Source organism: Tinamus guttatus, unplaced genomic scaffold (assembly GCF_059628265.1).
Source record: "Tinamus guttatus ecotype Peru unplaced genomic scaffold, ASM5962826v1 Tinamus_guttatus_pri_ptg000004l, whole genome shotgun sequence".
In the NCBI taxonomy this organism is placed as follows: domain Eukaryota; kingdom Metazoa; phylum Chordata; class Aves; order Tinamiformes; family Tinamidae; genus Tinamus; species Tinamus guttatus.
The window spans coordinates 8,868,412-8,892,961 of record NW_028288538.1 but is presented as its reverse complement, the minus strand read 5'-3'; the positions used below and the strand labels follow the sequence as shown (position 1 = coordinate 8,892,961).

Genomic DNA, 24,550 nt, shown 5'->3' with positions numbered 1-24,550 from the left:
GGGAGAAGGAGCAACACAGTCATTGGACCGTTGTGCACCTCAGCGCTCCTTGCAGAGCGAGGGAAGTGAGCGCCTGGAGAAGACAAGGGCTCCTGGTGGCAGCGGTCGCTTCGTTGGCCCCTATGGCAGCAGCCTGCATGGAGTTAACGCCGTTTCCCTGCTCACGCCGCAGGAAGGGCCGCGCGCTCTTCCCGTGAGCAGGCCCGCGAGCCTGGTGCCTTCCCGGGCCCGGCCGGTGTCTCGGCGCCGCTGCTGCGCCCCTGGAAGGGCGCCCGTTCCTGTGCGGCGGGAGCCGGGGATGCCAGTGGTAACGATTCTTGCTGTGGCGGTGACTGCCAGGAAGCGAGGCAGAGGTTGGGAAAGGCTCTCTAAATACTGCTGCAATAACGCAAATGCAGTTAGTGTTTTAGTTGATCTGTTTTCTTGGGCTGTGGGAGACTGCTCCCCTCGTGCAGGTGTCTGTCGCGTGGGGCTTCCGTTTTCTTTCTTTTCCTACTTTGTTTCCTGCATCTGCAATTGTTGCTCACGTTTGTGAGCAGCCTGGCAGCCCCGCTGAACGCAGTCGGGTTATTTGTGCAAATGCTTTTCATGGTGAGCGTGGTCTGCAGAGTCAGACCTTTTGCTTTTTCCTTCTGCTTCCGATCTGTCCCTCCCCAGTTTCCTTTCTCATTGTTTTTCCTTTCACTTGTGCCTGCCGATGTTCAAGTGAGCAGGCGGAGAAGGAAGCGGGGGAGGGGGTTCTGCAGGGGTTTCAGGGCAAAGAGCTGCACCACTCTAATTTCTCAGGCAGATTAGGCCCTTCTTGGCACACGGTCAGGCTGAGGGAAAAGCACTCGGTGCCAGGTGAAGCGGCTGTATTTGTGCCAGTGGCCACAAGCCGCCATGGCAAGAGGTGCAGTGAGAGGAAGGCCGGGAGGAGTGAGGAGCTTTCCCAGCGGAGCCGGACGGGCTGTGCAGGGGAGATGAGCGGCTGCTTCGGGCTGAGCAGGTTCCCGGGAGCTGCGTGGTCCTGCCGCGTGTGGAGGGCTTGGCCATACCGGCGAGGCTGTTACCAAAACAGGCGGCTGCCATCTTCCATCTTCAGTGGTGAGTCCTGGCTGCTCTTCATGGCAGTTTAATTGATATTTGCATCTTTGCATAACATTTTTTGTCTCAGAGTGATACTTATGCCCTCCATTAATGAAATAAAGTGCAATGTGATATAAATAGGTGTTGGAGGTGAGCACGTCAGCTTGCAGCCTGCTTCCAGTCCCGGGTCCCGCGGCGCTGGAGCAGAGGTCAGCTGGAGTTGATGTTCCCTGCTTGCCTTCCTGTGTTCCGCATTGTTTTCAGCCAGGCCCCTTGGGATGCAAATTGACTATGCGCTAGAAAGCGGGAAGGAATTGGATTTTGCTAAGAAATAATTATTGCTCACTGAAAATGTATCAAATTAGACATCCAAATTTGGAGTCCATTTGGAAAACACCCACTGTAAGATTTCTGTTCTACTTTCTTTGTCTGAAGTAGTAACTTAGAGGTAAATTCAAGTGAGAAACATCTATGTTACCCTGGTGTGTTCCTCCCACTATATGAATGTAGCCATTACTATAACAATAACAGAAAACAGATTAGTGAGAGCAGGTTTCATGCCAGGAGGTTGACTTTCATGAGAAATGTAGAATAGTGAAGGGAGGGTCTTGGGGTGTTGACTGCTAGTTGTGTCATGTGGAAGGAAAGAAGCCCTGAACTCAGTAGTAGAGATGCATTACAATAAAATAAGAACAGAGGTGTTAATTAAGCAATTGAAGGTACTAAGGCCTGAGGCTTTTTAATTGTGCATTATCTGTATAGAAATAAATGGTCCATCCTGGAGCAACAGTACCTCTGCTGGATGTTTCTGTTTGTTCTTCTCATTCAGTGCATGGTGACTCTGTGCTGTGTGGTGACAGGACTCTACACTTCTATTCAGTTCTCTATTCGGAATTAAGGAGAGGAGTGGGAGGTGGTTTTACCAATACACACTGTATATAATCTGTGAATGAATGTAAAATATGAGCCAGTTAGGACATTATTGCTGTAACAGAACCTACTCATCAGCATTACAGCACTTCTAAAAGTATATTCCTTGTGGAACTAGGTGTAAAATGGGGTTCTATAGAAATGTTCCCCCATCTCATATACACTTACCTGTTCCTTACAAATTCCTTTGAATATGGCTGCTGCCTTTATCCTTGTCTAGAACAGTCCAGAACAGAGGCACCATACTAGCGTTTTTTTATCTGAGCCCTAAGTGCTTTTCCTCTGTGATCAGTTTTCCTTTTAAACTAAAATGGTCTGAAATACAAAAATGAAGAACATCATAACTATTCTTTCCATCCTCCTTTCAACGTTTTCTTTCTGTCTAATGTTAAAAGCACATTCTCTGTGCTAATCTGTGGGAGAAAGACCTTTGTACTTTTGGTCTCTCAGTAAGTTTTTCTGAAGTGCTGGTTTTCCTTTATTAACACCAGGTTACCTGCCTACAAATTTAGCAGGTTTTACAGTATGAAGCAGAAAAGGTCCAAGGGTGACCCACTTCGGTCCATACTGTCCCTTGTGCTGACAGGACTGCAGAACCCGGGAATCTTTAACAGGCTGATTTGGTGGGGCTGAGCTGGGGGCTCTTCCATTCCCTTTTACCAGTGTGTCTGATCTCAGCTCTGGCTGCGAGCCGTTAGCATTGATAGTGCTGCAGAAGCCAGAAAACATGTAAACACCTTCAGGTCACTGGGTGGTAGTAAATAGAACAGATAATTCTAATAAGTAGAAGGACCTTTGATTGAACAGTTTCTCTTCCTGATACAGGCAGTTTAAGCTGTAAAGTACGATTAAGGGTTTGGGATCTTCACACTTATCTGAAGGACAGCTAGGTTGAGGAGTTACTAAAAGGCAGTAAAAATAGAAGCATATTATGCCTTTTTTCAGAGGCTCAACTCAGTGATTGCCATCTGAGGAATGAGGAGGTTGAATTTGCTACGTTGCACAAAGTTATGGCAGCTGTTCCATATTGCTAGGTTGGAAATTAAAATGGATATCTATTCATACTGTCTGACACTTCCAGCAAGCTCTGAAGCAGGGCTTTAAAATATAACATCTCTAAGCTGGGTCTTGAGGGATAGTCAGTACCACTGAAAACAAATCCCTCAGTTTTTCCAAATGGTCCTAAACTGCTTTGTGTCTCTTTCTTTTCTTGCTGTCCAAGTTTTCCTTTCCATGGCAGCCAGGTGAACCATCTGAACTCAACAAGATTGCTGAGAATATAAAAGACTGAATCCTGGAATGCCATATTTCAGTAGCTCTAGTACAGCAGTAAGTATTTTCAAGAATTAAGCTTAAATTGTGCTAACCTTTTAAGAAGAATTCACATTCCTGTTGTCTTTTGTTGGTGTGCAGTGTCCAAACCTTCCTAATACTTTCTTCATCTAAAGATAAGACTGGGTTTAACTATCTGTAGAGGGTAATGCATAGGAATTTGTACAGGTCATATTTTGCCTGTCCACACACAGTCAAATCTATACTTTGGTCCTAGTGTACTGCTTTAGTAACATTATTTTTTTAAAGGCTAGAAAAGCTCACATGATCAAGAAAAGGAAGTCCGTTAAAGCAGGCACGATTCCCAACCTGTGCTTCAGAGGTAGAAGCAAAGCTTAGTCAGCTTTATTTTTTGTCACCATAAAATATGATTTTAAACTATTAATGTTTTTATGTAGCTGTTCTTAATCCACAGAAAAAATGCACTGTTGACATGCAAACATACTGACATCCAAAACAGCATTTGCTTTGTTGTCCTGAATATGCCAGTTCTTCACTCGTACTGAATATTAATCACGATGGTAAATGTAGCCTTATGATCTGTTCAGGAAATACTTGACTAGGCTCTCCAGAAAAAAAACAAAACAGACGAAAGTAGCTTACATTTTTCTCTGTGGGTGAAGTTCACCTGCCCAAAGCTCAAATAACTGTGTGACAGATGCTTTGCTTAACACCACCCCAATTCCACTGCTGTCTGTTCTATTTTGCATCCCACACACCCTGTAGTGGTCTTCTCAAATGCCATTTGCTTTTTCAGGGTGTCAGTGGAAACTATTGAGGGCTCAGTCCTTTCCAGGGCACTGGAAAGAGCAATGTGTTATTGATTAATCTGTCCTCTGAATGAACTCTGCTGCAGAGCAGTATTTCCAAAATTCTAGATGAAAGAATCTGTGTACAAATAATGTCAGGGTGAGTGCTCTCTGGGATGATATGACTCCATAAATAAGCACTTCTTCAGTGCAGCATGTGGTTTTCTAATTTCCAGTAAAATAGAATGAATCACACATGACAACATCATTGCCACTAACCAGTGTGGCATGGCATCTGAAAAAGATAGCACAGGAAGGGTGCGAACTGGAGAGCAGATGATGGGGCTTGAGACATCTTGTTTGCTTTGGCAGAATAACCAAAGTCTTGCTGCTTTCCCACAATCTGCTCCAAAGGATATAGGTTTTGCTGTGCTGTATCAGATTGTTACTCTGGGGATTTGTGTGTCCTGCTTTTGCCAATGGATAGCTCTTGATGCTTTAGATAAATGCCCAGATTCCCCAAAGGGAAATTCCAAAGTTTGATGGTGTTTCTTCAAGTAGAGTTTACATTATTGCAGAATTACCAGGGGAGGTTTTCTCTCTCCCGTGGCAAGTCATAAAGGGTACATCTACTGAGCTGGACAAACAAAGGTCCAGGACTGCTCTCAAGCCCAGGCTCACATACCATACATATTATTTGTATGTAAGTACATGCTCTGGTATGGGCCTTAGGCTGAGTTTTCTTCAGAGGGGAAGTCTAACTGTAGTCATGTTTTAGCACAAGCCCAAGCTTTTCTTCTTCATGTTTGGGAAGGTGAGGCCTGGCGAAGTGCGCTACAACGAGGAGCAGCTTTTGCAATCTCACCTTTTTCTCAGCAGAGCGCAAGTGATTTGAACCCAGTCAGGCCATGCACCAGCGTGTGGCGTGTGGGTCATGGGATTTGACAAGCGTGAACAGTCTCTTCATTCCGTAGAGATAAGAGCGGTTCTGAGGAGATCTGCTGAAGCTGAGCAGACAGCAGCCCCTTTGACCTCCATACCAGAGCTGTGCTTCTCTCGAGTTCCTTGACAGAGGCTTCCCAGACCAAGCCTCCCATGCCCACAGCTGCCCTTGTGGAACCCCAAATCAGAGAGATGTTACAGAGCCTCAAGAGATTAAGGCCCAATATAAAACAAAACAAAACAAACAACAAAAACAACAAAAGTAACTCCTCTCTATTTCTGCTCTCTTGGGCCTCTAGAACTGGGGATGAAACCTGATGCTAATAATTTGGAAACGCCAGCATTTTTCATATGAACTATCTCCCGCAAAACTGTCTGCATCTGTTCAAATGAAAGCTGAAAATGAACTAGCACACACAGACTTGGTTCCTGCAGCACAGAGTTAAATTTGTCCACTTAGTTGTTGTGAATGACTTGCGCATGTTGTAACTGTGATATAAAAAGGGCTTCAGACATTTGTTCTTCTCCATATTTCTTGATTATAATATTTGTTAAGGGGCGTAGCAGAGAGGAAGTCATTCCTTTTGTCCTCCTGAAACATCTCCAACCCCAGCACTGCTGAGCGCTGCATTCAGACAGAGTTAATAATGATGTTCTAGGTGTCTAGCACTACATTTTCCCTGGTTTGTTTCCTCCCTGTCAGTCTGTCCATACTAAGGGCTCTGGAAGAACAGTGGGGTGAGCTGCAGTTTAACTCCCTGCAGATGGAGATTTGCTGTGACAGAAATGCCTGTCGCCCTGGCAGTCTCCCACATCTGCTGGAGGCTGCAGAGTGTGTGCAACAATAACTCCCAGCAGATGTGGTTCTGTAGGGACAGTAGTGACTGTGGTACGAAAATTCTCTCCCAAAATACAGATCTGTGGGGACAGTGAGTGTCTGTGTCATTGACAACTTTGCAGCATCTGCTGGGACAGTAATGTCTGTGATACATAAAGGCACTCTGCATCTGCTGGTCAATCAGAAAGGGATGTATTGTATATGTCCAGTTTTAGATGTGAAAAATCTCCCTCTGTTTCCTCTTGTTTTGGTGATGGTTTTTTTTCCTCTTCCTTCAAAGTTAGTAGGAACCATCTGATGCAAGCAGAGCTAAAGGTATTAGCAGCCTTTTCCATGTAGGACAGGCTGCCACATTTCAGCTGCCAAGAAATACTGCTACATTTTCTCTTACCACAGTATTAATCATTAATGGCACCATTCTCAGTGAGCAGCCAGAATATCTTCAATGATGCTCTTGTGAGCGCTAATGCTTTGTGGTTGCAGTGAGAGTAGTACATAAATTCATTTGTTTAGAACTGCGATGCACTATGAACACAGCATTCTGACCTAGACCAGATTTCAAACATTCCTAAATACAAGTGTGCACAGATAAAGATTTTTCATCTGGGCCCATCTCTAGTTTCAGAACCAGACCTGGGTTAGGATGGATTTCACTGGAGTGAGTCAGTTTTGCAGCTGAAGGAACTCCACTGAAACATCAGGGTATCTTGCTGCACCAGAGGCTTGGACAGACACATGCAAGAGCTTCTGCCTCAAGGTTACCCATTATACAGTGTATTAACTAGATATTTTAACAGTGTGCTTGTAGAGACAGAAATGAATGATGATTAAAGCATACCAATTAAAATCTAATTCTCCTGTATGTATATATGTGCTGAACTTCAACCTACAAGGCACTTCTGTGGCAAGAATTATATTCTATTGGAGAACACTGGAATTATGGTCAGGGATATAATATGAACTGATAAGTGTATTGCATTGGTGTATAGATTTTGCCTAAACATTGTATAGAGATACAGTCTCTGTACAAAGGAGTTAATACACAGCTAGACTAGAACGACAATTAGTTCCTTTTGTTCCTTTCAATAGCACTAGGAGTTTAAGGAAGGGATGAAGGAAGGAGGAAGCAAAGGTTGTACAAGTGATGTGACCATAATTATAATTTGCTATTTCAGAGATTAAAATCAATGAAAAAAAGCTCAGAGTTTCAAGTTATCTCACAGATCTGTAAATTATCTAGCTTAGATTAAACATGCAGATGTAAATCTTTAAAAAAATAAAAATCTAGTCCCTATTTAACATATGATGCCCACAAGGGTGATAGGTGTTTTGGAGTCTTGAGAACCGTGCGCCGCAGCACGACGGGACGAGCGCCGCGGCGGAGCGGCACGCGGGGGGAAGGCCACGCTCCGAACACACAACGGGGAAGCAGAGGAAACCGATTTTCGATTTTAACCTCTGGTGCTGACGTGATTATTAAACACCACTTCATTCAGATAGACTGTGTGATAACCTTTGTTCTTAAGCAAGAACCAGAAGGGGCAATAAATAAAGGAGGCCACTTAGAATCCAGATGGAGAGTTTTAAAGTGGGCAGGTAATCTGGCTGGTTAGTTCTGATTTATTATAAAGGCATCTTTATGCTTTTTGAATTACCTTCCATCAGTCATTTTAAACAAAACTGCATTCTTATAAGGCAGTTAATGCTCTGGATGCATGCACACACTAATCACTGATGCCAAACTAATAGCAAATGCATGTGAAGAAAGTACAATATGTGATGACTATTACAAAAACCTTCCATCTTAATAAATTGGAACCAAGGAACTTAGTGGAGCCATTAGCAAGTAGAATCATTTGCATTAATATATATCAATATTTGTGGAGACTGTGACTGTTAAAGGTCTACGGATTTTTTTGTTTTGGGAACAGACTGCTTTTCACAAGTTGTCCTAGATATTTTTTGTTTTAAAAATATATTTTTATTTTTAAAATAAAATATATTGTTTAAAAATATATTGTAAATTAATTCTATAATATGGAGAAGTGTGGAATTAACAGGTTTGAAATGAATGTAGAAGAATATATCATAATTCTCCTCCCCTCTCCCTCTTCCCTCCTCCCTTTGTTTTTCATGAAACATCACATGGGAAAGAGGCATTTCTGCATCTGGCTCCTTTCATCCCTGGGAGATTTCACAAAGCTACTAACTACTCCATCACCATACTATTTCTTGCAGTTTACTAATACAACCATACAGTTCTGAGCTCTGCCCAGCCCATGGTGTAAAGTATCCAAAAAAGTTGGAATGACTGCTGAAAAATATTAAACATTTTTAGCTGTAGTTGTTCAGATTCTGGGTGAGTTGTTTATAAACAACCCATCTAGTACTGTCGAGAGGTGGAGCTAAAATCTTTGAAAGATGATAAATTCTGACACAGTGCTCCATGATTTCACTGCCGCTGAATGTAGGTTAATATGGGATTCAATAGGAAATCTGGCTTGTGTATTGCTACATATTACAGAAACGATGGAACTTGCCATTTGTCTGCAGATTGCTAATTGCAGTTTATTGCACATGCAAAAGGTTTATTTGGATATGTTATCACAGTAATCACATACACTAACTCAGAACAAACCAGGCTTCTAATCTGATTGGTAAACTGGCCTGTGGGACTCGGGACAATATTTTGTAAGATAGTGGCAAGTAATAAGGATTTTACAGTAAATGCAATAACAGTATGCAACAGTATATAGGGGTCTTGTAAGTATGAAACCTTGGTCTTTGATCCTTAATTTAGCTGTTCTCCGAGATGCATTTAATTTGTGGTAATACTTTGAAAGCAGAGATCCCATCTATTCCAAATGAAAATTATATCCTATTCTTTTTTTTTTTTTTTTGATAATGCTTTGTATTTAGAGTACTTTTAAGGGACACAGATTGATTTATGACCTTTTTGCATTAGATACTGTATATATACACAGAATAAGCTCACTGCCCCAAAGAGCCTACACTTCAGTTAGATAAAGGTTGAAGGAAGGAAGTTTTATTACCTCTCTTTCCCAAGTGGGAAATGGTAACAGAGAGAAACTAAAAGGACTGAGAATTGCACTTCTGCAGTGAGCCCTGTATTTGCCTGCAATACATCCTCCCTTCCTGCTTTTGTTAGGTTGCTGTAAATTGGTAGATAGTTGGTCTTTTCCCCAGAGAGGGACAGTTTACTGTAATTCTGCATATGTTTCAAGGTTTTATGGGATGAAAGGAGTTATAGAGATAGAAAACACTATAGATCTCATTAAGCTATTTTGAAGGAATGTTTCTGCAGAGAAAGTAGATTCCTAGAACCGTGCGTGCGTTGCTGTTTGCTGTATGACCGTGCTGTGCATGGGCTCTGCGTTCCCAGGAGCCCTGCGCTCTGAGTGCATGCATGCTTTAAGATACGTCAGTATAACTTTTTATTGTTATTATTATTCCCCGTAGTTTGTTTTTAAATGTTTTCTAGAATAGTAAAAAAAAGCAATAGCCATCAAGATGCGGGACCATTCCCCAGGATTCATGGGAGCCTGGAAGCACCAGCCTACCCGTAGTCTCCCAGAAATGCATCTCCCTCCCTCTCCCCAAGAAGCATCAAGCTGATTCTATAGAGAGGGCTGAAGTGCATTTTTAACAGTTTTAATTAGAGTTTCTAGGCTAACATTAAAAAAATGAGATCCATACAGAATCTCGCTTTGAGAGCGGTATTTTCCCTGTAGAGGAACATGAGCCTGAAGATAACTTGTTTCCCTTTTCCTCATTAGCCAGTACATGGATGTTCAGTGGTATGGCATTTATCTCCTCATCCTGGATCAAAACGCAGTCAGAGTGTAGGTAAGTGGTGGGGGAGAGAAGGAAGGTGATGCTATAAGACAGGGACAGGAAAAAAAAAAAAAAAGGTAACAAAGAACTGGTAAAATCCAAGCATATCCCAACCATTGTCCTCCTATCTTTTTGCATTCCAGGTTCATGCCTTGTTGAACTTCTCCACCAACAGTGGAAATAGTGAGTGATCTTTTCCTCATGCATACAGTCCCCTTCAGCTCTGTCCTGCCCTGCCCCTAGCTAGGAAATGGGTACAGTTATTTTCCACTCCCCCATTTTGGAGTCCTTGAGTGAAGATGACTGCAAAGAAGCAGATTTTTTTTGTTTGTTTTCCTTTTATTTTATTTAATAAGAACACAACATTATTTTTGTTGCTGTCAAAGATTGTGTCCATCTGTGGGGTTTTTTTTTTCGGTTTTAAAAAAGATGTGCAATGCTTAAAATGGCTTAAGAGCCATAATGATCTTTGAGTCCTTGTTAAGTAGTCTCTGTTTATCCTCTATGGAAACCATCACCTCTGTCTACGGAAGCGTAGACTTATAAAATAAGTTATCCTTTAAGTATGAAACTGCAGAATTTCCTTAATGAACCTGCTGATGGGACAGCAAAGCGCATCATCAGTGTAAGATAGAAAACAATCCACTGGAGCTTTGTTACAGAACAAGCTAACATCCAGAGGAAGTGACAGTAATTTGCAATAAACACTCTGTGTAAACAATTACCTGTGACTTGTTACACTTGTTTGTACAGGCAGCTGGCTGAACAGACCCGCATGCACTTGTAAATGTCTGTCTCCATCACACCTGATACTGGGAAACAATTAACTTGGTAGTTGATTTCTCTGAAGTAAGAAAAAGTCAGTGCTCTGTACATGACAGCTGGCAAGACAAATATGGGTGTTTACAAAAATATGAAGAGAAGATGAAGAATTAAGTCAGTCGTGATGGCATTTATTTATGAATGGTAAGGACACTTTGGTGAATGGACAGTGTGACGGTGACAACCCTGGAACAGGCTGGCCAGAGACATTGTGTAGTCTCCTTCTCTGGAGATCTTCAAAACCTGCCTGGAAGCCACTCTGTGCCACATGCTCTAGGTGTCCCTGCTGGAGCAGGGCGCGTTGGGCTAGATGATCTCTAGAGGTCCCTTCCAACCATAAGCATTCTGTGATTCTGTGACATTAAAGGGAAAGTTAGGATTTTTGCCATAGTGTGTTTGGTGAAAAAGCAGTTTAAATGACTGGCTGAGAGGCACTTTGGGGCCAGAGAAAGGGGTGCTGTGCAGACTACCAAAGCCAGCACATGCGATATTTTGACTGAGCCGAATGACTGTTAAGATGTTGGTAAAAATATACTAGTTGTCTGCCGAGTGTTCTTCCTATTCTGCCTTGTGTGAAGCAGATCGGCTGGAGCTGCGCAGGAAGCTCCGGAGCGCAGTGTGTGCCAGTCGCGCTGCAGCCTGTAAGGGAAAGGTGCCACTTTTGTTTGATCCCGGAGCCCGCCCCGCCGTCAGAAGGCTGGCCGGGGAGGAAGGCCTGGCTGGAGGCCCTGCGCAGCCTGAGCCCCGCAGCACTTGGGCAATCCCCATGACCTCCGGCCTGCTGCACGCGGCGCGTGGGAACGCTGCGGAGGGCCCCGGCGCCGCCTGGCCGCCCTGCAGGGGCTGCTGGCGCACGGGGCCCGGCGGGGCAGCGGCTCCGTCCCGCCGCAGGGCCCGGCGCGGCGCACGGCGCGAGACACCCCGCGGGGGCGGGCACGGCTCCGCGCTGCCCGCCGCGGGGCGCAGTGCGCATGGCCGCGCCGAGGGGCGGGGCGCCGGGGTCGCGGCGGGCCCCGCTGCTCGGCCCGGGGAGGGGCCAGGCTGCCTCGGTGTCGCCAGCCCCGAGCGGCGACGCGAAGCTGCGGCCCTGGGGCCCGGGGTCGACGCGCCCGCCTCGCCCCTGCTCCGCGCACACTCCGCGGCGCTGGCTCCCCGCGCGGTGCCGCTGCCTGCCGTGGCTGTGGCCCTGCTGCCGCCTGCGCGGCCTCCTCGCTCCTCTGGCGGACCACGGCGCACAAAGGCGGCAGCACCGCGGCACGCCCCTCCGCCGGCAGTGAACAACAGGAGCAGCGCGGCGCCGCCGGGAAGCGGGCGGCGGCTCTAGCACGCGGGGCTCCGCGCGGGCGCGTGCGGCGCCGGCGCTGCCCCGAGCACACGCAGCGGCCCCGAGGGGCCCGGCGCCGCGGCCGCCGCCTCGCGAACAAGTGTCTCGATTCTTCATTGTTGGGCGCCGGACAACAAAGCGCGGGGCGCGGCGCGGCGCGGGGCGGGCGGCGCGCGGGGCGGCCCGGCCCAGCCCGGCCCGGCAGCGCCGGCCCCTCGGCGCGGGGCGCGGCCAATGGGCGCGCGCGGCCCCGGCGGTAGCGCTCGCTTTGCGCGGCCGCCGCTTACGCTGCGGCTCCCGGCGCGCCCCCTCCCTCCCTGCCTCCCTCCCCGCCCGCCTCTCCAGAGCCGTCTGGCTGCAGCGGTGCCTCAGACAGAGGAGGGGAGAGGAGGAAAAAACGCTGAGTGAGTGGAGTGGAGCCTGGGAGGGGCTCCTTAAAGAAACGCTGCCGTCGCTTGGCATTGTGGCCGGCGAGGAACCCAAGGGGGGGAAGCCATCGGAGCTCCTCTCGCTCTGCTCTTCCCACCCCCCCACCCCACCCCCAGCAAAAAAAAAAAAAAAAGAAAAAAAGAAAAAGCCTTGGGGGGGGAGCCGTGGGGGGGTCCTGCAAACATCTTATAAACCGGATTGCACTGAGAGGAGAAAAAAAAAGATACAAAATATACAAGCAAAAGGCAACAGATCCCCGGTCTCCAGCAGTCGCCCACCCTCCCTTTTCCTTCTCTCCTGCTGGCCATCTGCCTCGCGTTTTCCTTTGTGTCTGAGCCTTTACTACTGAGCCGAGTGCAGGAGGAGGGTGCACCACACACGGGGACTATGCCCAGCTCGCTTTTTGCAGACATGGAGAGGAACGGGAGCGGCGGCGGCGGCGGCGGTGGTGGTGGTGGAGGGGGAGAGACCCTGGATGACCAAAGAGCCCTTCAGATCGCCCTGGATCAGCTCTCCCTGCTGGGGCTGGACAACGACGAGACGGGCTCCATTTACGACAGCGAGCCGCGGAAAAAGAGCGTGAACATGACCGAATGCGTGCCAGTGCCAAGCTCGGAGCATGTCGCGGAGATAGTGGGGAGACAAGGTGGGTGCTGCATGCGAGTGTGCGCGGGTGCGCGTCTCCGCGCCGCGCTGCCGGCCGCCCGGCTCCGCCGCGGCACCGGCCGGCCCGGAGCGCCGCAGCCGCGCGCGCCAGCGCGGGCTGCCCAGACAAAGAGAGCGCAGCGGGCGTGAGGCTCGGATGCGCTTCCAGCTCCCGCGGAGGCGATGAGCGAAATAATAAAAAATCGCTGCTTTTCTCCGCCGATAAGTTAGATTTGCAAGAGGAATTGGAGGAAAAAAACGAGAGCTTCGGTGTTTTTTTTTCTCCTTAAAGTTAGAAATCGAGGATGATTTTTAAGGAAGAGAAATGGAGTGGGGAAGTGGAACAATGGGATTGGAATAAAGCATCCGCACTGGGGAATGTGGCTCATTGAGTGCAGCCGCCGTTTCTCACCTTCTTAAGAACTGATTTTATTTTTCCGAAAGGAAAGCTCTGAACAGGAATGTGGATTGGCGAGTGTGCTGTTTTGTACGGGCTGCCGCATTTTATTTTATTTTTCTGGTTGTCCGGTTTTACAGTATGCCTTTTTTTTTTTTTCTGTTGTCGTTCCTCAGAGCTGCACGTTGGTAGTTTTGGGTCAGTTGCATCGCAGATGTGTCGCTGGCCACTTGCGATGCCTTTGGGCGTGTGCCAGGGCTGTGGGCTGACATTACTGTACACTGGGGCTCCTGGACCAGATGCTAGCGATCACCTGGGGTAGGGGGCAACATGTTTTGGGTGGGTGTGTTTCTCCCCCCCCCATCCCTAGCTGCACCCAAATAATGGGTTGTAACCGGTTCTCTTCCCTGCTTCCCCTCTCCTCTGCCCTCCATCTCCTGCATCTCTTTCCCAGGTTGTAAAATCAAAGCTCTGCGGGCAAAGACCAACACCTACATCAAGACCCCGGTTCGCGGGGAGGAGCCGCTCTTTGTTGTGACGGGGAGAAAGGAAGATGTGGCCATGGCCCGCAGGGAGATCATCTCCGCAGCCGAGCACTTCTCCATGATCCGAGCTTCACGGAACAAGAACACAGCCCTCAACGGCACCGTCCCCGGCCCTCCAAACTTGCCCGGCCAAACCACCATCCAGGTGCGGGTGCCTTATCGTGTGGTGGGCTTGGTCGTGGGGCCCAAAGGGGCCACGATCAAGCGCATCCAGCAGCAGACGCACACCTACATCGTGACCCCGAGCCGGGACAAGGAGCCAGTCTTCGAGGTGACGGGCATGCCCGAGAACGTGGACCGTGCCCGGGAGGAGATCGAGGCGCACATCGCCATGCGCACGGGTGGCATCATCGAACTCACGGACGAGAACGACTTCCATGCCAACGGCACGGACGTGGGCTTTGAGCTGAACGGCACAGGCAGCCTCTGGAGCAAGCCCACACCGCCCAGCATCACACCCACCCCGGGCCGCAAGCCCTTCTGCAACTACCGCAATGACAGCTCCAGCTCGCTGGGCAGCGCCTCCACCGACTCTTACTTCGGGGGCGGCACAGCCGGGGGCAGCGCCGCCCGCCTGGCCGACTACAGCCCCCCGAGCCCAGCGCTGAGCTTCACCCACAACGGCAACAACAACAACAACAGCGCCAACGGGTACGTGTACGGCGGCGGCGGCGGGGACGTGCTCTCCTCGCCGGACTGCTGCTCCGAGCTGCCCTTCGACTCGCCGCCGGGCTTCGACCTGGCCCCCGCCCCGCCGCCGGGGGCCGCCCTCATCTGGCCGCAGTTCGAGCGCGGCCCGGCCGCGCCGCCCTCGCCCGCGCCCTCGCCCGCCGCCGCCGCCGCCTTCCCGGGCGCGGCGCCCGCCAATGCCAACCTCGCGCTGCTCGTGAGCGGCCCGAGGCGGGGCGGCGCCGCCCCGCCCCCCGCGCGCCTCTCCCCGCCCCTGCACGGCAGCGCCGCGGGGCCCGAGCACCCGCTGGCGCGGCGGGTTCGCAGCGACCCCGGCGGGCGCCTGCTGGCCGCCCCCTACCCGCTCTACGCCAACGGGCTGGGCTCGCACCTGCCGGGGCTGCCTTCCGACTCGTCGGCCTCCTCGTCCTCCTCGTCCAGCTCGTCGTCCAGCTCGTCGTGCTCGTCGTCCAGCGTGCGGCGGAAGGGCAGCCGCGACTGCTCCGTGTGCTTCGAGAGCGAGGTGATCGCGGCGCTCGTGCCCTGCGGCCACAACCTCTTCTGCATGGAGTGCGCCAACCGCATCTGCGAGAAGACGGAGCCGCAGTGCCCCGTGTGCCACAGCGCCGTCACGCAGGCCATCCGCATCTTCTCCTGAGGCGCCGCCGCCGCGCGCGCGCCCGCCCGCGCCGGGGCCGGGGCGGCGGCCGTTGGGGCGGTTGGGACCGTTGGGCCGCGGCCGTTAGGAGCGTTGGGCCGCGCGCGCCTCGGCCGCGGGTGGGCAGGGGGGTGGTGGTGACCTGGGTGCATGCTATACATAATAACGAGCGACTCCATTCTAGTGCTAGGCTAGTTTTTACACTGTACTTTATAAACGAAGCTTCCAAAACTCCCTCTTTTTTTTAATACCTAAAAGAAAAAAACAATAATTGAAAGTAGAAGATGCTTATGATGATGACAATGGTGTGTGGACTGTTAGTAAAACGTGCTGGTAGTTCCTAGGATGCTTATTACGAAATTATTAAATCTATGGGTGGATACTTTTCTGAATGTTCTTGAAAGGGCAAGAAGTTCCTGTGAAAACCATGATACTGCAGCTTTATCAAAGTTAAAAGAAAAAGAAAAAAAAAACTGTAACATATCTCTTATATATATTAAAAACGTTTAAAGGTTTTAAAGATAAATTGCATTAATACAGATTGAAGTATTTTATTCTTTTTTGACTTGAAAAATTATATTTCATATTGCAAAGATGTTTACAAGTATTTTAATTTAAGTTCAGTGAACTTTTTGTAGCTGGGTTAAATCTTTTTTATTTTAGTATGGCCTTATGGCAAAGAACACTGTATTATTTTAATATCACACAATTGTGAACAGAATTACAAACCATAAAATGTGTAATGCTTTGAACAGTATTCTGTTGGGATGGAGATTTTATAGGTTCAGAAAAAAATCTTTTAAATCTGCTTCACCCAGCATATTTTCTATTCAGTGATATAAAGCATATTTTATTCTATATTATTACAAAAATGGAAATGTATAAACATATGTCAAAAGGAACTGTTGAAGCTTTCTAACATTTGTATAAATAGAATTCAGTGGAAATTACAAAAAATTCTGTTGCACCACTATAGTTTTAGTATTTCTATTTTAATACATTTGTTTACCACTTGTTTATGTATATGTAGGTGACGTTACTTGAGCTTAAATGTACTTTACTGAGCAAAGTTTAAAAACAAAGTATATTTTATTTTATGATAAAGGGCCTTTAACCTCATGGTCAAATACTAATATTATATTTGCTGAGACAAGATTTGAAATTGTATCAAGAGTTTTATTTTTCTGACATTTAAAGTTCTACATAATAAAAGTAAAACTTAAGTAATGGTGCTACTTCATGTTTTTTTAAGTATTTCTATATAAATAAAATATTACAGAAAAAAATTGCTTTGTGTGCTGATTTGCCTTGATGTGCTGGGAGTTTCTTTTGTCATTTTTTCATTCCTGCTTTTAACACTGAGACATTTTGTGTGTTTAAGTTATGTCGTGTTAATGTTGCTGGAACTCTTTGTGAAGGCTTCCAGAATGATCCTTCCAATGGCAATACCTGGTAACATTTTTTTTTTTAAGAGAAAGTTCATTCATGCTTTTTAATCTTTATTAAAAAAAAAAAAAAAAAAAGTGGAACAACCCCAAGGCTGTTCCACAGATTAAAAAAATAGTAATTTTCTGTGTAAAAAATTTACAGTCATGAAAAATATATGGTTTTTGCATCGATTGCTACATTTAGTGAATGAAAGCATATAGAAGGAAAAAAAATCAGCAACCTTGTTGTATTTCTGATCTTAAAGCAGGTAACGTGGGAGGTTCCTTTGTTGTAACACTGACAAAGAGCCGAGTCCTGCACTGCCTGCTCAGCTCCGAGTGGTTTGAAGGAGATCCCAAACTTCAGTGTTTTCTGGAGCAGGACAAGGGCTTTAGTATCTTTCCTGAGTTCATGCAATTGCTTCCTGGTATTTGGCAGTTGTGGAGTGGATAATTGGTGTTGACAAGCTTATTTGAATAAAAAAATGTATTGCTGTGTAAAGCTTGTTTGCTTTTGGTGATGCCTGCGCTACCATTGGGGTGAAGGAGGTTTACGAGCTTTCTGCCTAAGGAATCGCAATCCCACCTGGCACTCGCTGCAGTGTTTCTGTTGCTGAGCGTGGTCCGCGGGTCCAAACGGCCTTGCTGGACACGGCATGGCAGCGGGTTTGAGAAGGTGGCTGCACAGCACCTTTGCTGCTTGTTTCAGTGTATGCCAGGGCGCTTTTCAGCAGGCTAGCGAAAACACCGAAACAAACCCAAACCGTGCAGCGGATTTCATGTGTTTCACGTTATGCTCAAGGGTGTGTGTCGGGGCTGCCGGGCTCCGCTCGGCTCTTTCATGGAATCCAGAGCTGCTGGTTGGGTGGGAAGGGGGAGGAGGGAAGATGCGGCAGAGGATGATGGGATCTCTTTGTTTGATTTGATTTGATTTTTGCTTCTTTCATTTAACTGTGATTGTGCTATCATCTGATTTATAGAGTTAAAAATCCCTCGCTGCCTTGGGAAGTGTGTCATTTTAAATGGTGAAAAAAGCAGCACTGTGGAGTCTAGGGGGAGGCAATGTGCCTCAGTACAAAAGTGGTATGGATATTGAAAAAAAAAAAAAACCTTGGCAAAATGGGTTACTTTAAAGGCATCAGGAAGTTTAAGTTCAAGTGTATATTTTCTTAATGATGGGTGTACTCAAAATGCGTCAATCAATTTTGTGTTTCAGTGTAAACATCCTGTGCTAGCGTCTGGGAAAAGTTGTGAAAATGTCTATAAATAAAAAGATAAATTTGATCGCTTTGCTTAATCTTGCAAGCTTAGTGAAACCAAAAGGTAAATAGGGAGAGCAAGTAGTGAAAACTAAATTCTTTCAATTTGTCCCTTAGCCCACAATACTCTGGGGCTCAGGGGTATTAGTAGGAGTGGTAGAGAAGACTGTAACCAGACATTGTGCCTTTAATGAGCAGCAGTTGTGCAGCAGGTCAGCAAAGGCCCTGCTGACCTTGGCAGCGTGACAGGGTCCTTGTTCAGCGCGGATTCACTCGAGCCTCTCCTCTCTGCACTTCATTAAACATAACCGGGCTCCTCGGCCATGCTCGTCTTGTAGGATGTGGAATTTTCTTCATCAGACTGTGGTGAAAGCAAAGGAGCCCCCACTCTTGGCTTGTGCCCGAGGCCCCTTCTCGGCAGCTCGCCTCGCGTGTGCGCATCACTTCGAGGAGGGAAGACGGCCTGTGTGGCCTCCTGCAGTGCCTTACAAAAGCTGGTTGTGTTCGTGCCTCTTGGACGCTCATTTCGGCTGCACCGGGACTGCCCTGGATTATTCTTGCTTTGGCAGCTGATGATCCAGAAAGTGCCATTTGTCCTGGCTCCCAAACGCGTGCGTGTGTTGGCAGCAGCAGAAGCTGCGGGACGGACCTTTCCTGCGTGGCGTGGCGGCGAGGTCAGCAGCTTCCACCCGATGCGGCCTCACACACCGAACGTGCTCCCCGTGGCGGCGTGTCCAACCCACTGGCTTTCGCTGGTAGAGCTCAAGGCACATTCGTGGCAGTAGTATGGGGAGTAACACGCAGGCTGCCCACGGGTGCTGCCCCACGGGCACGCAGCCGGGCCCAGATTTATGCTGCAGGTCATGCCGGCAGCTCGCAGCAGCTATAAATCAGTGCAGAATTTGTCTCAGGATTTGGGGCCATATGGTGTGTGTGAGCACAGGAGAGAGAGAGATGCCCGCGCTGAAGGAGAATAAAGGCCTGTGTTTGGCTCAGGGAGATTTCAAAGCCTGAGAAAGGGGCAAAGTTCAATTTGTAATTGAGTGCTTTGAAATATATATATGTATATGGTCAATGTTTATCTTCCAGAACAAAGATCACTCTGTTTTCCAAATGGTTGTGTGATGGTGCGGAGAATTGTACGAAGGAGTCGCGACCACGAGGGGTTCGTCTGAAATCTATGGCAGGGCCCGTGAGGGTAAACGCTGCCCGGTGTGAGCACAGGCTGCAGCGTCAGCCCATAACTCTCAGACAGTTTGATGGAGGAATCAGTGAAAACGTAAATGTTTGGTGTGTTTTCCTTGTAAATGTATATGCATGGTTCACATAATTAGCTCAAAAAATGCAGTTATATTTGTAATAATTATTATATACAAAATCCTGAGGTTAATTATTCCTTTGTCTATATCCTGTACTGGGTATAATTTGCATAACAATAGGGACATCAAAGCTAGAGCAGTTTGATAAGAGAAAGGTCTTTCTGCTATGTTTTTTTGTTGCCAGATAAATTAGAATGATCAGTTTAATCTAAATTTATTCTTTAGATTTTTTTTTCAGCAAATCAGTTGAAATGGGAATTAAAAGCAAACTTTAAAGCTAGTAGTAAGGAATTAGCACAATCAGGTATTCCCACTGGATTGCTTGCTGTTTGATGTTTCTTACTTCTCTCTTCCAGCCCCCTCTCCCTTCACTTCTCCCCTTCCCCCACCGTTTTCCCTGTCTCACCATTTTGGAAATCCAAGTTACGCTTTTGCTGTCCCTGAAGTGAATGGGAATTCTGCCACTGATAGAGCTGGGAAGAGGATGCAAGTGAGTATGGCTTTTAATTGATCGTGCAGATCACATTATTCACTCTGCCTCTGCTTATTAGTCTTTCCTGTGCTTACTGTCTTTCGAAGACAGATGATGAAATTAAATTAGAGAGCATAGGCTACTTTCAATCCAAAGGAGGAAAGGGATATTACAGTCTGAATAATCATTTGAGTTTCTGATTTACCTTTTTTATGACAATCTACGTGGCAAAAGCCAGAGGGCTCAGGTGTGCGGGCAGATAAGCGCTGCAGCCGTCCTGTGGAGCGCTTCACGGGAGCAGACACTCGCAGCTCGCGCATTCGCCTCCCTTTGGACGTGTGTGAGCACGACTGCACGCTCAGTGTCTGCCCAAAGCCCACCAGAAAAATATGGATTAGAAAGTGGTACGTTTCTCATTATTTTGGTATTAATAAAATCAATGAAATACTAGAAAATGTTTTATTGTAGTTTTATTACTTAATATTAAGGATTTTAATGAGCTTTTCTCTGTTATGTAGAATAATTTAATAGCATCTAATTGCTAAGTTTGATTAAACCTTTAAAAGCTTTTTGTGGCTGAGTGCTAGTGAATTATCACAATGTTGAAAGATAAAGATTGAAAACACCGAAACATTTGGGATAGGTACCATTCTTTACCTGGATGTTGTCAGCACACATATGGCTTGAGTGACCATGATTACGACAAACGATTATGATTATAAGCAGGTTTATATGTACAGTATGGTGAATATCATGTAACCCTGATCTGTGCTGTTTTGGCAAACGGCCTCTTTTGTGTCACACTGACTACAGCATAACGGGATCAGGGCTCCAGCAACTGCATGCACTGCTTCTGGACTGGCTTGTCCTGAAGTTTGGTCTCCAAGAAACCCGTAGCAGAAGTCCCACTTGCTCAAGGTTTGATCCTCCACATAAAAGAAACTCTGGTAAATCAGGTTTATTTGCATATAAAATCTAATCCAAGGCACTTTGGTAGCAAAGTGATTGTTGCATCTTTTTGGCATAACATGTTGCATGACAATGAAGTTATAGCTCTTCATTGGTAAGTAGATTATTGGTAAGAACAAACAAACAAACAAAGACAGTTAAATGCATTCATATTAAATGTATCTTACTAAAAACATGATTGACCAACTGGCTCCAGAAATTCGCAGACTTAACAACATTTCTGCAGGAGAAGTGGCCTTGTTAGTTTGAAATGGAGTAGAAAAAAGATTTTCCACTTGTGATGGAGCTAAAATACTCCAAAGTGCTTTTACCTCTTATGCACAAGAGCTCTTCTGCCTTTCATATCTGGTAGAATCGGGTGGCCCACTTTGCATTAGTGTGAATGGCAATGCCTTTGTAAATTTGGCTGTTCAGAATGGGTGAATAGTCCCTTGTCTCTTAGCTTGTCCTTTGTCTTTATGTTTTATTCACTTTTAACCCCTACAGAAAAGCCTTAATTTAAACCCGAGGAAATAGTAGCAATGCTCAAGTTCATCATACAGCTAGTGGCAGGTTTTATTCAATTTCAGTGTTCTTTATATTTTGATGGGTGCACTAAACAATAGGAGCTATTTTAATCAAAAGAAAATTTCAACAAGAGCGTGACCTAGAAATAATGTTTTTGATGGAGTCGCCAAAGTTTCCGTTACACATTTGGAAATTATTTCCACCATTCGGCTGCAAAGGGCAAGTAAATCATACTACTTTACGGGTTAGAAAAATGGAGTGCTTTTCAGGATCTTAGTTCTGCCACTGACTCATTGAATCATCTCAGTTAATTAATTTCACCTTTTATGTGCTTCAGCATTTCCATCTGTGAATGAACTAATGGCACCTACTTAAAGGCAGTATTGGGAAGATTACCTAATTGACATTACTGAAGTATCCTGAGGTGGAAGCCTGGTGTAAGTATAAAACGTTATTGCTGATGCTTCCTAATTAATCAGTTCACAGTAGCCAGCATGCAGTAGTCGTACTGGTCTAGAGCAAACAAACAGAGCTGGATATTATATAAATCCGTGGGTTTTTTGAAGTTCTGTTTTCATGTGCTGTCTGAATAGGCTTGTAACCTGGGTAGAGCAGACACTGACATTATCCTTGAATCCTCTTTCCTGCTGTGGCACTTACTGGTGTGGGGTCCTTGGCTTTTTAGTGTAAGGAGAAATATGTGATCATACTGTTAAATGTACAGGCATGACAGGCTGTGCTGCAGATATAGAAAAGCAGCTTTGGCTAACAAATTTCTTGCCTCTACTGGTGTATAATCACTTATTATTTAGAATTTGATGTCCTATTTTTTAATGGAGATGAACATGCTAATGTTAAAAAGAAGCACATAGTAGTGATCGAGTAATAGATGTGCATGCGACTGGGTATTACTGAGCAGAGGCTTTCCTAGATGACAGGACGGGAGGCGTGATTTCTTGCATCATAAATAATTGGAAGGCAATTGATGTTGTGAAACTGTTTGTTACTTATATGGATAAGAAGATATACTCTTACTACTCATGTCTGTGCTGTTTGCATAACGTGATGGCTGCAGCTATGCAAGTCCTAGACCACATAATTTAAAATAGCTGGAAAAAGTGGAATTTGGAAGAGCCTTGTTGTAACTAAATAATATGAAATATAAACCTAACTTTTTGCAGTGTTGAATACACAGCTGCCAATGGGGTGGATGTAGTTGCTCTGCATATCACTTTCCAGAGACCAATCCCATTCCTAAAGCACTTTTTGTTGTTGCAAGTAAGCCATAAGATATACTTAGAATTGTTAGAATTATTAGTTGATGCACAAATGTAGGAGGGAGGTTTAAAGCTTCACAAACATTGCATTTTCTCTTTATGTCATTTAAAAAAAAAAAAAACTCCATCACATACAATTATGAAACAACCTCATGTTTGACGCAGTTAAAGATGTTTTCAGGCCACAAAAATGTAACTTTCTATGACTAATTTGAATTAAAAACCCACTTCAGCAGAAAATGTCCTCAGCCTTTGGAATTGCACAGTTCTTAGAAAGCTGTTCCTTGGCTGTGCAGGAAGGCCTTCCAAGGGAGCTGCTGCACAGAAATGATGCACAGCGCCACTAATGAGGGGAATTTCGCACTTCTCATCCTGACATAAGCTCTGCGTCCATCCTGCCTTCTGCTCTGTGTGAAGAGACGGCCTCTGGAAGGTAGGGCTACCTCCTCTGCACAAATAAAAAGCAACTAAAGGTAGGGTTTCCTTTTTGTCTGTTGGTGTTTCTCTGTTCTATGGCTGCACTCCCTTTTCCCCACTGGTGATTTTTAAGACAAATGGCCCTTTCGTCATCACTCCAGCCTAGCAGTGAAGTTGCCTGTTGATAATAACAGGCTTCACTTCTTTCCCAGTTAAGTGGTAGTCAGACGGTCAAAGAATGGCCAATCCAATACGAGGGTATGCTCTAAGCCCCATCCACTCGTGGTGTTCCCATAAGCCTTATTATATGACTTTTTGGGTCGGACAATGTCTCATTGTGTGGCCCTTGGCAGCTAGGGGATGCCTAATGCCGCATGAATGTCTAATGCGGAGTTTGATGGCTATGACCAAGACTGTCGTTCCACAGTGGAATTGAAAATATCCGTGTAGTTTCCATAGAAAACCAGGTCAATGGTGCTTCCATAAAGCTCTAGCCCCAGGGACAGCGAGCGGTTGTTCAGTGCCTGTACAAATCCATGCAGGGAGAGTAGTTTATGGTGCGTTTCTCATTCAGGTAGCTGACAATTAAGGAGTCAGATTGATTTAGTCTTAAGTGACCTATTTCAGAATCTGTCCCATGATGTTAGAGCACTCATTTATTATGAGCATCACCCCTTGCCCATTAATGTCTAGCTTTTATCCTATCTTACACAGTTAAGAACACTTATGAGACATCTTCCAGATGCTGTAAGCACAATGTACATGCTTTTGTATCATTGGGTAAAAAAAGTCACTTATGTCTTTTTGATTGTAAAGTTTTAGGTAGAATTATTCTATCTTTATGACACATCCTATAAAATCTTACCTTTTTTTTTTTTTTTTTTTTTTTTTTTTAACAGGCGAAAGCAAGGTATGAATGTAAAAGGGAATGTGTTGTAGATGGAGGCTGTACTACTTGTGTTCCTTTCAAAGTAGAATGTATAACTAATTACATTTTAATTAAATCTCTTAACATCAACAGCTGTTTTTAAGGAATCTTTCTAAGCTACATTTATTTTTAGTATTGTTTAAGATCCTCTTTCTTCGCATGCATCTCTCTCCATGCATTATTGTCTTTTTAAAAGTTTTTCTTCTTTTAAAGTGTCATCTGCTGCTGGTATATATTAAAGGCTAAGCACTGGCAAAATTAGTTTTTTAAGTCACTGGCTGAGTGACTTCTACTTTCTAAGTGGAGAGCGAAAAGACATGAAACCACCAAAATACCATTTGCTCTCCCTTTCTTTCAGAAACAAAAGGTTCCAATTCCCAGGCCCATGTTGCAGAGGGCAGTTTTCAGCTGCTGGTGGTTTATGTCTTCTACCAGACAGTTCTCTGACAAGGGTGCTGCTAATTATGGTGATAGCACAACTCTGCAGATCGAACGAGCCACACTGGCTTAACCCCTCTTTCCCTAAATCAGCAGCAGTGAGCATCCTTTATTTAACTTGCAGAAAGAAAAATATCTGATGACTTTTAATGCGAGGGGACAAAAAACAAGTCCAATTTAGGGCTTTGAATATTAGACCTCTTTAGCGGCACTTGTGCACAATTGGGTTGGTCTGTAAAGCTTCACTACAGCTTCCCCATCTGTGGTGGTCAGCGGGGCTGTGCTCACATAGTGGCAGAGCTGCAGCTGGATTAGGTCTTGCTGATGGCTATTT

General features: G+C 45.9%; 1 protein-coding gene across 1 annotated transcript; it reads left to right on the top strand.

Annotated features, from left to right (window-relative positions):
• The first annotated feature begins 12,113 nt into the window (after positions 1-12,113).
• Positions 12,114-15,226, top strand: MEX3B (mex-3 RNA binding family member B). The gene is made up of 2 exons (XM_010213992.2): positions 12,114-12,935; positions 13,786-15,226. Exons 1-2 carry the CDS (start codon positions 12,677-12,679, stop codon positions 15,201-15,203), a joined length of 1,677 nt encoding a protein of 558 aa, XP_010212294.2. The 5' UTR covers positions 12,114-12,676; the 3' UTR covers positions 15,204-15,226.
• The last annotated feature ends 9,324 nt before the right edge of the window (positions 15,227-24,550 follow it).